Source organism: Budorcas taxicolor, chromosome 17 (assembly GCF_023091745.1).
Source record: "Budorcas taxicolor isolate Tak-1 chromosome 17, Takin1.1, whole genome shotgun sequence".
In the NCBI taxonomy this organism is placed as follows: domain Eukaryota; kingdom Metazoa; phylum Chordata; class Mammalia; order Artiodactyla; family Bovidae; genus Budorcas; species Budorcas taxicolor.
This window is the reverse complement of record NC_068926.1, coordinates 53,351,195-53,365,535: the sequence shown is the minus strand read 5'-3', so window position 1 is coordinate 53,365,535 and position 14,341 is coordinate 53,351,195. Positions and strand designations below refer to the sequence as shown.

Below are 14,341 nucleotides of genomic sequence, written 5' to 3'. Positions count from 1 at the left end.
AAAAATCATAATTTCAAAATTCAGTTTTAAGTTTGATTTCATTTGTTGGCTCTAAGCTGTTTCTTGTGCCTGATATCTTTTTTTCTGCACTGTACTAAGTTGCTTCAGTCGTGCCCGACTCTTTGGGACCCTATGGACTGTATAGCCCACCAGGCTCCTCTGTCTATGGGATTCTCTAGGCATAAATACTGGAGAGGGTTGCCACACCCTCCTCCAGGGGATCTTCCTGACCCAGGAATCGAACAGCATCTCTTATGTCTCTTGCATTGGCAGGTGGGTTCTTTACCACTAGCACCACCTGGGAAGCCCATCTTTCTCTTACTTGAATTTAATTTTTCTTTTGCTGGAGAATAATCCCTAGTAATTCTTTCAAACATAGCCTACTCTGGAAAAGGACATTTAACCTGTATCCTCCAAGATTTGAGGTATAATTTACACAAAGTGAAACTCACCCTTTTTAGGTATACATCTATGCTGGTGCTGCTGCCAGGTCGCTTCAGTCGTGTCCGACTCTGTACATCTATATTGATTTTTTAAAATAAATATTTATTTATTTATTTTTGGCTGTGCTGGGTCTTCGTTGCTTTTTGGTCTTTCTGTAGTTGCGGTGCCCAGGCTTCTCATTGCCATGGCTTGTCTTATTGCAAAGCACGTGCTCTTGGGCGTGAGGACTTCAGTAGTTGTGGTTCAGTTCAGTTGAGTTGCTTAGTCGTGTCCAATTCTTTGTGACCCCATGGACTGCAGCACACCAGGCTTCCCTGTCCATCACTAACTCCTGGAGCTTGCTCAAACTCATGTCCATCAAGTTGGTGATGCCATCCAACCATCTTATCCTTTGTCATCCCCTTCTCTTCCCACCTTCAGTCATTCCCAGCATCAGGGTCTATTTCAATGAGTCAGTTCTTCGAATCAGGTGGCCAAAGTATTGGAGTTTCAGCTTCAGCATCAGTCCTTCTGATGAATATATTCAGGACTAATTTCCTTTAGGATTGACTGATTGGATATTCTTGCAGTGCAAGGGACTCTCAAGAGTCTTCTCCAACACCACAGTTCAAAAGCATCAATTCTTCGGCACTCAGCTTTCTTTATGCTCCAACTCTTACATCCATATATGACTACTGGAAAGACCATAGCTTTGACCAGATGGACATTTGTTGGCAAAGTAATGTCTCTGCTTTTTAACATGCTGTCTAGGTTGGTCATAGCTTTTCTTCCAAGGAGTAAGCATCTTTTAATTTCATGGCTGCAGTCACCATCTGCAATGATTTTGGAGTCCCCAAAAATAAAGTCTGTCACTGTTTCCACTGTTTCCCCATCTATTTGCCAAGAAGTGATGGGACTGGATGCCATAATCTTAGTTTTTTGAATGTTGAGTTTTAAGCCAGCTTTTTCACTCTCCTCTTTCACTTTCATCAAGAGGCCCTTTAGTTCTTCGCTTTCTGCCATGAGGGTGGTGTCATCTGTAGTTGGGGTACTTGGGCTTAATTGCCTCATGGTATATGGGATCTTCCTGAGCCCAGGATCAAACCAGTGTCCCCTTGCTCAGCAAAGGCAGATTCTTACCACTGGACCACCAGGGAAGCCTTCTGTGGATTTTGAGAAACTTACACAGTCATGTAACCACCACCCATAATCAAGAGATATTTTCATCACTCCAGATAGTTCCCCTGTTCCTCTTTGTAGTTAGTCCCTGACCCTCTAACTCTTGGCAAACTCTAATCTGGTTTCTGTTCCTATCATCTTGCCTTTTCCCAGATGTCATATAAATCAAATCAAACAATATATGGCTTTTAAAGTCCAACTTCTCTGACTCAGCATAATGCTTCCAAAAGCCAGCTATAGTATTGGGAAACCTTTGAAATCCAGAGCTATAGTCATCAGTGGTAACCACTGTGTGTGTCTGTTTTCAGTTGGTGTGTGTGTGTGTGTTGGTGCTCATTTGGTCACCAGTGCTGTTCACCACATATTTCTGACTGGCTGGTTTCTGGTCTTATGATCGTGTTGTACTTCCTAATTCCCTTGTGCTTGGGTGGGGCCATGTGATTAGTTCTGGCCGGTGAGTTGCGAGTACACATCCCTTCTGGGCAGCATTTGCCATAGTGGCTGCTCTGTGTTCGAGTCTGGGAGCAACTCTGACCAGCAGAGCACACTGTCAGCCTGTAACGGATGTGTAGTCAATAGACAGGTAGCTTTCAGTAGAAGCACACCTTTGTGGTTTTAAGCCTTTGCGATTTGGGGTGTGGTTTATCACAGCACCGTCAGCCTGTTTGACCCATATGGAATGTTTGCTTCTTTAGCCCTGGGAAATTTTCTTTTACTGCTGCTTTAATTATTTCCTCTCTCCAATTGTTCCTCTCTCTTTTCCTTTCTTCTTCTTCCTTTCTGGAACTATCAGGCAGGTGCTGGACCTTTCGCTGGAAGAATCCTCCATGTCACTTAATTTCCCTTTGTCCTTTTGGCAGTCTTTGGGAATAAATTCTCAGATTAGTCCTTCAGTTTACAACTGTGTTTTCCAGACAGTCATTCTGCTATTCAACTTTTCTACGAAATCATAATTTTATATTCATATTTTTTCCCCAGGACCTCTGTTTGCTTCTTTTGCATCTTGGTTGTTGCTCAATGTGTTCAGAATCTTCTGTATTCTTTCCAGGTCTATTTATTTTTTAAAGTCTTATGTTTGTTCTGTTAACGTTTCCCTTTGACTTTTTAGTTCTCAGGTAGCTTTCTTCCAGACTGCTGACTTTCCTTAATTGTTTGCTGAGCTTTGCTGGTCTGTAACATTTCGTATTTGAGTTTTTTTCTTTTTTTTTTTGGCTGTGCTGCAAGGCTTGTGAGATCTTGTTTCCCTTACTGGGGATTGAATCCGAGACCTCTGCAGTGAAAGTGTGGAGACCTGACCACTGACTGCCAGGGAATTCCCTGTATTTGGGAATTTTTATCTGCCTGTTTGCTGATTTGATTACCATGGAATGCTGCTTCTTATTTTTGGTTGAAGATGGTTATCCTATGAGGTTCTGGTAGAAGATGGTTATCCTATGAGATTGTGTGTTCTTGTGGCTTGCTGGGTGTGGAAGCTCTTTGTCCTTCCTGGAGTTGCTGGCTCCCCTGGGACACTGCCCTGGGTGTCCCCCTGTGCGCTTGCTGTTGATGTCCATTACTCAGTAGGAGGGAGGGGGCAGTCGTCAGCCTAGATGCTTGGCAAATATTTCCACATTTTCCCAAAAACTGCCCTTGAGACTTTTTTCTAGCCAATGATTGGGAGCTTGGAGCAACCTGCAGCTCTCTCTCTTGGTGGTCCTCTGCTTTAAAATGCATTTTAAACTGCTTTTCCTCAAGTTCTGCTTCTTTTCTAATGTGATCTTTAGGAAATTATGGGGAGGATTAAACAAAGCATGTTTGTGTAACAAGTAAGGCCTATAGGTTGCCAGTTTTCAACTTCAGCCTTAAGACTGTACCTCCTCTCAGGAAATTGATGGGGTTTGTTTTTTGTTTGTTTGCTTTTGTTTTTTAAAGTATATATCCTTGGGACCTCCCTGGCGATCCAGTGGTTAAGACTCTGTGCTTCCCCTGAAGGGAGCATGGGTTCAGTCCCTGGTCAGGGAACAATTAATAAGATCCTGCACGCCACATGGCAGGGCCTTAAAAAAAAAATTTTTTTTTTTAAAGTAGAGACTTCCCTGGCAGTCCTGTGGTTAAGACTTCATTTTCCAGTGCCGGGGATGTAGGGTTTAAACCCTGGTTGGGGAGCTAAGATCTCACATGCCTCATGGCCAAAAAATCAGAACATAAACAACAGAAGCAATATTGTAACACATTCGATCAAGACTTTTAAAAGATGGTCAACATAAAAAAAACTATATATATAAAAAATATATATATCCTTTCACATAGATACCTTTTGTGTTAAGAAACCAAAGAGTAATAGAGTACACTGCAGCGAAAAAAGTATACAAGTAATAATTGTCTCTTTTGGGAATTAGAAAATAGTTGCCCCACCCAGAGATAACCAGTGTTAACATTATGGTGCACTTCTGACATATATACATAAATATATGAATTTTAAAAAATTGACACCAAACTACTGATAACTTTTTTTTTTGGCTGTGCCAATGTGGCTTGTAGGTTCCTAGTTCCCCAACCAGGGATTGAACTCTTGGAGTGAAAGTTTGGAGTCCTCACCACTGAACCACCAGAGAATTCCGCTAATAAATTTTTAAAATTTTATTTATGTTTAATTGGAGGATAATTGCTTTACAATATTGTGTTGGTTTCCGCCAAACATCAACATGAATCATCCATAGGTATATGTTCCCTCCCTCTTAAACTTCCCTTCCACCTCCCACCCCTTGATAACTTTTTAAAAATTGTCTTTCCACCCAACAACATATGATATCTTCCAATGTCAATAAATATACATTTGCATCATTTAAAATGTAGTCTTTCATTATTTTAGGGACTATAGTATATTCAATGTATGCCCTCTTGTTAGACATCACGTTGTTTATAATGTCCACTCTTTACAAATGATGCAGAAAAGACTTTAGGATAAAATTATAGAAGTGGAATTGCCATATCAAAAGAGGCTGGGCATTTAAGTGTTTAGGATGTTTGCAACCAGAGTTGGGAGTGGTAGTTTGGGCAAGGGAGGAGACTTCAAACTCTCACCAGCTGCCGGTCAGTCTGGCCTCTCCCTCCTTGAAGACATCCAGGGATGGAGTTTACACAGTTGCTTTGATAAGAGCCATTTGTCCCTTTCACTCCCAACATGCTCCCTCATCAGGAGGAAGGTGTGGTAACAAGCTGAGACCCCACCCAAATCTGGAAATGAAACTGGCTTCAAAGCAGAGCACAGGAGCAGCTGTAGAGGACCCTGGAGGCCCTACAGAGACTAGGATGGGAGCGCCTGCCACAGGGGCCCCACTGGCCCTCTAGTTGCCCTGCCCTCCCTACATGGCCCCTGCCAGCTGGCTTTGAGCCCCTTGACAGCTTTCTATACATGTCAACTATCATGTTGGGCCATATGAAATCGTTGTTTCTATAGTCAAAAGTGGTTGAGTATTGGCAAATTCTAGATGCCTTTGGTCTGGCTGGTTCAGTCCCTTCAGTCTGTAGTCTTGCTTATTTAGTGCTCATTCTTTGCTTGGCACTGTGCAAAGCACTTGATAGTCATTTTTTAATTGTCACAACTTTGTGAGGCATAGGAATCCCCATTTGACAGAGAAGAAAATTATGGCTCAGAATTTCCCCTTTTGGAAGGGTTTAGGGGCTGATTTGCCTTCCAAGTTTAAGATCTTAACAATAATGACAGTATTTTGAGTTGTAGTTAAAGGAGCTGGTGGCTGGCTCTGCCACTGACAGATTGCGATGTCCTGGGAAATTGCCTTAAGTAAAGAGCTAGTTTTTACGTCTGCGGAGGTGAGAAGTTTTAGTGATCTTGCTTTCGCGTTAGAAAATCCCTTTGGTATTCAGCAACTCTGTCTTCTCATCAATAAAATGGGGACGAAACCCTCAGGGCCCAGCAATATCTCTGAAGAGCCATTAGGACACAGTTCCGGGCCATGCAGGAGAAAGCGGGGCCTGGGAGGGGGAAGGAGCGCCACCCCCACCCACCACGTGGAGAGCCCGTCCGGCCGCGGCGAGGCGGCAGAGCCATTCCCCAGAGTGTGAGGCGGGATCTGCACGACCTGCTTGGCCAACGCCTCTCCTAGGCCAAGACACTGGCAAGTGACACCACCTGGCCACCATGTCCCGCAGCACCCCGAAGGGAAAGGGATGGCGAGGGGCGGGGCCTGGAGGCGTGGCCTCCGGCTCTTCCTCCCCCTCTTTTTTTGTCCGCCCAGCTACGGAAAGGACCCCTGCGCCTTTAAGAGGCCGACGCGGGCTCCCGATTGGCCGAGACGCGCCAGTGACGTCACCCCGGGGCCGGCGCCGAGGCGGCCCTGTCGGCCCGCGCCCTCCCCCTCCCGCCCCGCCGCGCGCTCGCGGACAGTCGGCGCGCGGGCCGGCCCGGGCCGGCGCCCTGTCTAGCTCGCTCCCCTGCGTCTCCCGGCGCCCCGGGGGATGCCCCCGGCCGGGCCTCCCCCATGGCCGCCGACGTCTTCATGTGCTCCCAGAGCCGGCCCCGCAGTCGGGGCCGCGCCGTGCTGCTGAAGCCCCCGGTGCCCGAGGACGACGACGACTCTGACACGGATGAACCGTCCCCGCCGCCCGCCTCCGGAGCAGCCACCCCGGCCAGGGGCCAGGCGAGCGCCGCGCTACCGCCGCCCAAGGCCGGGTCGGGCCGCGAGGAGCCTCCGCGCCGCCAGCAGATCATTCACAGCGGCCACTTCATGGTGTCGTCGCCGCACCGGGAGCACCCGCCCAAGAAGGGCTACGATTTCGACACGGTCAACAAGCAGACGTGCCAGACCTACAGCTTCGGCAAGACCAGCTCCTGCCACCTGTCCATCGACGCCTCGCTCACCAAGCTCTTCGAGTGCATGACCCTGGCCTACAGGTAGGAACCCGGCCGGCCCCACCTCTTGAGCGGGGCTCCTTTGACAAAACAAGCGTGGGGGGCTGCCGCCGGGGACCTCTTAGCTTCAGGCATTCCCTTTGGGTCTTCCCCCATCCAGCGGGTTTATGGGTCTGGGGTCCCGAGTGGAAACGAGAGGGGTGGAGGTCCTGGCCTCTTCCCTGTCTGCAAGGGCTTAAGTTCTTCCGGCTTCACGTTCCCCAGGTAGGCACCCCCGCGCCCAATGTCCCGAGGCCACTGATTTCAGACTAGAAGAAGGTGTAAATACAGGCTGTACCTCCTGTTACTCGACTTTATCCACCCTTCCCCCCAAAGCTTTGTGTGTGTGTGTGAATAGTGGTTGGGACCACCTGTCCAGCCAGGGTGGTTAAGCGCTGGTTTACTGATTGTGTAAAATCTGCAAGCCCGTTTCCTCTTTTATAAAGAGAGGGTGACAGTATTACCTGCCTCCGTTGGCTGCTGTGGGGATGGAATGAGATAGGTAAAGTGCGTATTTCAGTGCCTGGCACATATTTAGTTGCTCCCGAAGTGTGAGCTAGTTTTCTTATCGTGAGGGAGGCTGGGTTCCCTCACGCCCTCTTGATTGGGAAGCCCTCCCCCTACCTACATATGGGAGGGGCCCTGAGTGCCTCCTAGGAAGACTTAAAGCCCTAGCCCTTGGTGGTGGAGGCTGTCCCCCTGGCAAGTTGGAGGCTCCTTGGGCTGGCCCTGAAACATTATTTGGAGATGTTTAGGGCAGGCATCCCAGACACCATCCTCACCTATGGCTCCGGCTCTAGGCGGAGATCTCTTTTTCTCCCCAAGTCACAGAAATGCCTGGGTTTAACCTCACGGCTTAAAATGCCCTTACACTCTCCCTTGCTCGGTGTTTGTCAGGTATTTGCTTCAGATAACTTCTGCCTCGGGAACAGAACTTCTCTGGAGGAGCTGCAGTGCGGAGCAGCCCAGCCCTGCACAAAGCTCACGATAGGATCTCGGCAGAGTGGAAATTATTGCATTAGTAACTGGACTGGCTGGGGCTGTCTTAGGTGTCTGCTGCAGGCAGCGAAGACAGAGTTTCCTTGGAGACTCCAGAAACAGTATCACGAGGAATACGAACATTTCCCTCCAACCCCCACCCTTTTTTTTGGAAAGCAGTGAGCCCCCGATATACCCGTTATACATTTACCTGAAGCTGAAACGCTAGATATACATAGCTCCCAATGGCATTTTCCCCCTCTGGAATAAATGATTAGTCAACTTGTTCCTTTGTTATGTTCCTGAAATGCACCCCCACTCTGCCCGCCCCCATTTCCTCTCTTGAAGGCTCCCTGATGGTTTGTTTGCCACATGGCTGCAGTACGTTACCCAGAGCTCTCCTCCCACCCCCTTTGCGTGGCACATTGGTTAGGCTCTGCTCTGATTCTCTGGTCTTGCCAGTTTGAGCTGGCACCGAGCCTGTGAAGATTTTTTTTTTTAACCCAAATGGTATTGAGGTCTCAGCCCTCTGCCCGCTTTTGCCCTGCTTCGTGCATGCGTGCTTGCTCACTCGTGTCTGACTCTTGGCGACCCCATGGACTGTAACCCGCCAGGATCCTCTGTCCGTGGGATTTTCCAGGCAAGAATATGGGAGCGGGTTGCCATTTCCTCCTGCAGGGTTAGCCCTGCTGACTCGGTCTCAAATTTTGAGCACTTCGTTGGAATCAAACTCAACTCGACTGTAGCAGTGCAGTGAGAAAGAGAGAGCTTTCAAACAAACCTGGAGGTGAAAGATAGGAATGTGTTCTATTAAGCAAACTTAATCCTCGTCTTTATTTTAATATCAACTTCTCCGCATACAAAGAGAGAATGGGCGATGGAGTGGCAGGAGGCATGGGCCGAAGTGCTCACCTAAGTTCTGCTAAAGGGTAAATAAACCAGTCTGCCCTCTGCCCTCAGTTTGAATAACCTGAAGGCGTATTATTAAATGACACCAAAGAATTTTAGTAATGGTATTTTTTTTTCCACTTCTTTCTAAAATATTTTGGCAGCCAGCCGTTGCTCATTTAGCTTTCTTGGTTGCGGAATGCACGCTTAGTCTGGTTTGAGGCTCACCTTGTTCTTCGAGACCTCCAGCCCTGCTGGTTCTCCGTCCGGCTTTGCTGTCATTCCCTGTGCTGAGCCTCCTGCCACCGCGGGTCCCCCAGTGGGCATCTGCCTAGGAATTTCTCATGAAGATGCTCTTTGTGTCCCTCTCTGCTCGAGGCTAATCTGGGTGGCCCCAGAATTCAGTTGGCAGCGTGGAACATGGGTACAGATTGACAGGAGAAGGACTCAAAACCAGTTATCTGAGCCGAAGCCTCTGGCCCAGAAAGCAGCATGAGAACAAATGTTTCTGACCTCAGCTATCCTGTGAAGACTGCTCACTGGCTTTCAGAGAAGGAGGGTTGCGATATTGGGGGCAGGGAGGAAAGAAAACAACCCCAGAGGTGGCCTCACTCCCCTTTCAGGGCCATGTTGCGTCTTCACCCCCGTTTTCCAGATTTTCCCCCTCTCCTGGCCGCTGGGCCTCCTCCTCTTCTGTCTGTTTCTGGCCTGGGCTCTTTCTGACTTCAGCTTCCTGTCGGTCCCCCGGCCTCTTCGTTCTAGCCACCTAACTCTCCCTGGTACACTCTGTGCCTTTTTTTTTTTTTTTTTCTGGGTTTGGTTTCCTGTTAACTGCTGCCTCCCAGCTGTTTCCAGATGAGGTTCAGCAGCTCTTTGGGGGAGGAACTAAGGGCAGGGGAAGTCGTGGTTGTTTTTTCCCCAGTCGTGTGAAGTGGACTAGGGACTCTGATATGATCTGTCCCTGAACTTGCAAAGTCGTGAACTGCTGAAGGGTCTTTGGCAAGACTGACCTTGGCTGGGGAAAGTGTGGGGTGCCCCGTGGTCCACCTGGACAGGTAACATTGTGGACGGATTCCAGCTTCCTGTAGCTGGCCGTAAAATCCACGTCCTTCCCACACCATGATGCTGAGAAAAGCCCCCTGTAGTGAAATGTCTTGATTTGGTCCTACAGTGTGAGGTCAGTTTTTGGGATGTTTGAAGAGGAAGAAGTTGCCTCTCCCCAAGGCAGAGCTTAGAAATTCATGGCTTGCCTTCTCTAAAGCTTCCTGTCCACCACTGGGGACGTGCGGAGAGTACGGTGTCCCTGCAGGATGGAAGTGAGGATTAACTGAGATAATGTCTATAAATGGGTCTGCCTACCTTCTCAGTTGTGTCCGATTCTTTGCGGCCCCATGGAATGTAGCCTGCCGGGGTCCTCGGTCCATGGGATTTTCCCGGCAAGAGTACTGGAGTGGGTTGCCATTTCCTCCTCCATGGGATCTTCCTGGCCCAGGGACTGAACCCACGTCTCTTGTGTCTCCTCCATTGCAGGCGGATTTTTACCGCTGAGCCATCGGGGAAACCCCACGAGTGGGTCTAGTACCTGGCAAATAAGAAGCAACAGGAGGTTTAATGGGCTGAATCCCTTCTGCATCATCAGTCAGCTGACATTTTTTAGGAGCCCAAGTTTCTCATCCATAAACTAAGGGAAATAACATATCTGACCGGGGTCTTTAATGTGGCTTTTAAATGCCTGCTTGACAGGTGCTAAATGGTTGCATTCTTGGCTTGTCCATCCTCTCTGAAGCCCCACAGTGGAGCTATGTCCTCTAGAAGATAGTTCATGGTTCTTTCCCTCTTAACATTGTGAAGAATGTCACACATGTAAGTCACCCACGCAGATTCTGAACACATCTAGTAGATAGCTTTCTGGGCTTGGTTTTGGTTTCACTTCTCTACCTTTTTATGTAACTTTATTAGGGACCTTTGGGGTGAATATCTGTGGGGTGAGGGGAGAGAATTCTTTTATGTATTTAGAGATAAACAGTAGCTTTCTGGACAGTAGATTTCTTTCTTTTTTTAAAACTATTTTTCTTTCTTTTTAAAAATTTATTTTGGCTACACGGGCTCTTAGTTGCAACGTATGAACTCTTAGTTGCTAGATCATGTGGGATCTAATTCCCTGACCAGGGATCTAACCTGGGCCCCCTGCATTGGGAGTGTGGCGTATTAGCTGCTGGACCCCCAGGGAAGTCCCTGGACAGTGGATCTCTGCTCCAGCAGATAATCGAGGAAACCTTTAAATTTGGATCTGTAAGATACAAGTTTCTAAACTGTAGCCCTGAATATGTATGTATCAGTTCAGTTCAGCCGCTCAGTTGTGTCTAACTCTTTGCAGCTCCATGGACTGCAGTACACCAGGCCATCACCAACTCCCAGAGTTTGCTCAAACTCATGTCCATCGAGTCAGTGATGCCATCCAACCGTCTCATCCTCTGTCGTCCCCTTCTCCTTGTGCTTTCAGTCTTTCCCAGCATCAGGGTCTTTTCCAATAAGTCATTCTTTACATCAGGTGGCCAAAGTGTTGGAGCTTCAGCATCAGTCCTTCCAATGAATATTCAGTACTAATTTCCTTTAGGATTGACTATACATATGTATAGTTACCCACTGTTCCTGACAGCCAAGGATTCAAGGTTTAAAGCAATCGTCCTCTAAATGTTAAGTTTTCCAAGGAAGAACTTTCTAGTCTTGGGCATGGTAACTAGTTGTAAATGAGGACCATTCACACAGATGACTAAACTGGTTTTACTCTTCCGCAGCCATGCCTAAGAGAAGCAGTTTCTCTCCTCTTGGGCTTTCTTTGGCCTTGAATCATTATATAGTGTCTATTAAAGGGCCGTGCTAGGTTGGAGTGAGGACTCCAGAGATGAGAAAGAATAGTCTCTGTCCTCCAGGAGCTCACAGACTTGGAGTGGAGGACAGATAAACAGGCAGTTGTAGAACAGTTAGCAAGGGCTGTGATAAACAACGTGAACCAGGTCTAACAGCAGCAGTGAGGACGGTCCCGAAGCCAGAAGAGTGTGGGTCTGTTTGCATAACTGGGATCAGTGTGGACAGTTTCCCGTGTCATCAGGGTCTCATACATATCTCCCCTTCCCTGTGTTACCTGTCAGAAATTACGATTCACCTTCCCAGGATGTCCAAGAATTCCTTTTACCTGTCTCTTCTCATTAGTAGTCAGGACAAATTTCCTGTTTATGTAAAGGCTGGCTGGCTGATTGCCATCCTGATGGAAGGGCGAAGAAGGGTGATCAGATTGGGAAGAGCCTGGGGAAAGGGGGTGGAAGCAAGGATGGAGGGAAGTCATTGCTAGAGGGAAGGAAATGCACACTAACTGAGCAACTGCTGTGTCCTAGAGTCTCTAGGTTATCCTAAGTCACAGTAGCCCTCTCAGGCAGGTGCTGGTGAAATTTGTATTTTTCAAACAAACAAACAAAAAAAGGCACAAAATTAATATGCCTTGTTGCTGGGAGGTGAGGCAGCTCATCCAGGGTGGTGTCTCTGGAGCTGAAAAGTCTCCTCCTCCTCAGCTCACGGAAGCGTGCAGCTCTGTAAGAGAGAAGATAGAAGTGCTAGTCCTGTAGGATTGGCAGATGGGGGCCAAGATGGGGAAAACAAGTGCCTTTAGGCCACCCCATGCCCTTCCTCGTGCCGTCCTTCCCCACTGGTGAAATCCTGCCCTTCCCTCAAGCCTTAGCTCAAGTGCCCGTGGCCCGGTGGTCCCTCTCAAAGGGAGTGAACCCCTTGATGCCAGGCAAATCCACTACCTTATTGATTGTGCCTCATATCTTTATTTACATAGACATGATTCTCCTGCTCTCTTCACCTTTGACTTTCTCATGGAGTTTCACAGTGTCTGGAATATACTAGGCGGTTAAGATAAATATATGGAATTGAACAGGGAAACTCAGGGGCCTAGCGGCCAACATCATAAACTCTCCTCTGGTGGACCTTGTTTCTCTTCAGCTGCTCAAAAAGAAACCCCCTCTGTGGAACTCTTGTCTAGGGGTGCTGGTGTGGAGTGGGACAATGGCGTGGTGTTTGTATGGGGGGGGCCCGCACAACCTGAGATGGGAGGCAGATGAGTGGTGCCCCAGGATATCCACGTGCTCATTCCTGGGACCTGAGAATGCGGTAGGTCACATGGCAGAGAGGAAGTAGGGTTGCTAATCAGCTGCCTCTAAAATGGGGAGATTATTTTGGATTGCCTGGGTGGGCCCAGTGTAGTCACAAGAGTCCTTAAAAGAAGAAGAGGAAAGCAGAAGAGGGAACTAGCAGGAGAAGGAGCTGGCCTGAAGGCGCTGACTTTGAAGATGGAGGAAGGGGCCGTGAGCTAAGGAACACAGGCAGCCTCTAGGAGCTAGAAAAGGCGAGGAACCAGATTCTCCCCTGGAGTCCTGGAAGCCAGCGCTGCGGATATCTTGCTTTTAGCCCCAATTCTCCAGAACTGTGAGACAGTACCTTTGCGTTGTTCTAAGCCACTAATTTTGTGGCCATTTGTTACAGCAGCAGTTCGAAACTAATACAGACTGGTTTCAATGATTGTTTGTTTTTAATTAATTAATTTTATTTTTGGCTGCACTGGGTCTTCGTTACTTTGCATGGGCCTTCTCTAGTCTTCATGGGCTTCTCATTGCAGAGGCTTCTCTTGTTGTGGAGCACGGGCTCTAGGTGGGCGGGCTTCAGTAGTTGTGGCCCACAGACTTCGTTGTTCCACAGCATGTGGAATCTTCCCGGAGCAGGGATTGAACCCATGTCCCCTGCATTGGCAGGTGAGTTCCTAACCACTCTGCCACCTGGGGATGTCCTCAACAGTTTCTCCAGTTTAAGCCCATAACCCAGGTCTAAAAGTCTTTCTTCAGGCTCCTTCCCCGCAGAAGAGCTGAGCATTCCACTCTGCCGTTGTGTCAAACTGTGCAAAGTGTTTTAGTGAAGTGACTGCTTCAGGCGATCTAATGATAGGAGGGCCCTCATTATAAAAGGAAGTCTGTAAAGTGGTCTTATTCTGTTGCCCCAGCACAGTTCCTAGAATAAGGGTATTGTAGAAAGTTAACAGCACATGTCTTTAAGGATTCATATACGGCTGATGAAAAATTCAGAGTGTGAGCGCCTATTGCCCATAATTGAGTTACTTCTTGGGTCTAATATGTGCAGTTCAGACAGCAGATATCTTAGGTGATATTTTCTATCTTGTTGGAATTCTGTCTGTGGTTAGAATTCTGGGCTCAGGGCTTGAGTTTTAGGCAGAACCCTTTTGGCCGCGGGAATCAGGGCCCCTCTCAAGCTGGCCCTTGCAATGGGGGTTTACTGCGGGGATCAGGAAGTGTGTTCATGAACCTCCAGGATTCCCAGGACTGCCAGACCTCTGGATTCTGGAGGGGTCCAGGGCTGTGGTGGGCCCTCAGCAGGGGGAGCTTGCCCTTTCCTTAAGGCTCACCCCCTTAAGTAACTCAGCTCCTCTCTCAGACCCTGCTTTGCTTTGGGATCTTACTTCTGCTGCTGCCAGCTGGCGCTGTCACCTGCCTCTACTGTCCTCTGCTTCAAAGCCCCTGCCTATGGGGCTTTCTGCGTCTGCCTGACAGGAGCTCGCGGGTGGCTGAGTTTCGCACACAGACCTGCTCAGAGCTTCCTGTTACCATCAGTGCTCTATGCCAGGTGTCTAATTGAATTAGCCTGACGTCTCCAGCTTAAGTGTTGGAGAGGGAGGCCAGCAGGCCCCGCCCTCTCTGATCAGAATCTCAGGGACCCCAGAGCATGCGTCTAGCCCCAGAGCGTACAGTGATGCCCTTTCCTTTCAAAAGTATTAATCAGGCCTCTGATGAGTGCCAGGCCCTGTTCTTGCCCTTGGGAATGCAGCAGTAAACAAGACATGGTGTGCGCATTCTTTTTGTTGTTGGAGTTTTATTGAGATGTAGGTGGCGCACAGCTATGTGAGTGTTTGAG

At 48.3% G+C, this 14,341-nt stretch overlaps 1 protein-coding gene across 1 annotated transcript in view; it reads left to right on the top strand.

Moving 5' to 3' along the window:
* Window positions 1–6,012: 6,012 nt before the first annotated feature.
* MLXIP (MLX interacting protein) overlaps window positions 6,013–14,341 on the top strand; it is a 55,939-nt gene continuing 47,610 nt past the window's right edge. The window contains exon 1 of the mRNA XM_052654846.1: window positions 6,013–6,496. Coding sequence (XP_052510806.1) covers window positions 6,084–6,496 — 413 coding nt within the window. The 5' untranslated portion in view covers window positions 6,013–6,083. The remainder of the gene's footprint in view (window positions 6,497–14,341) is intronic.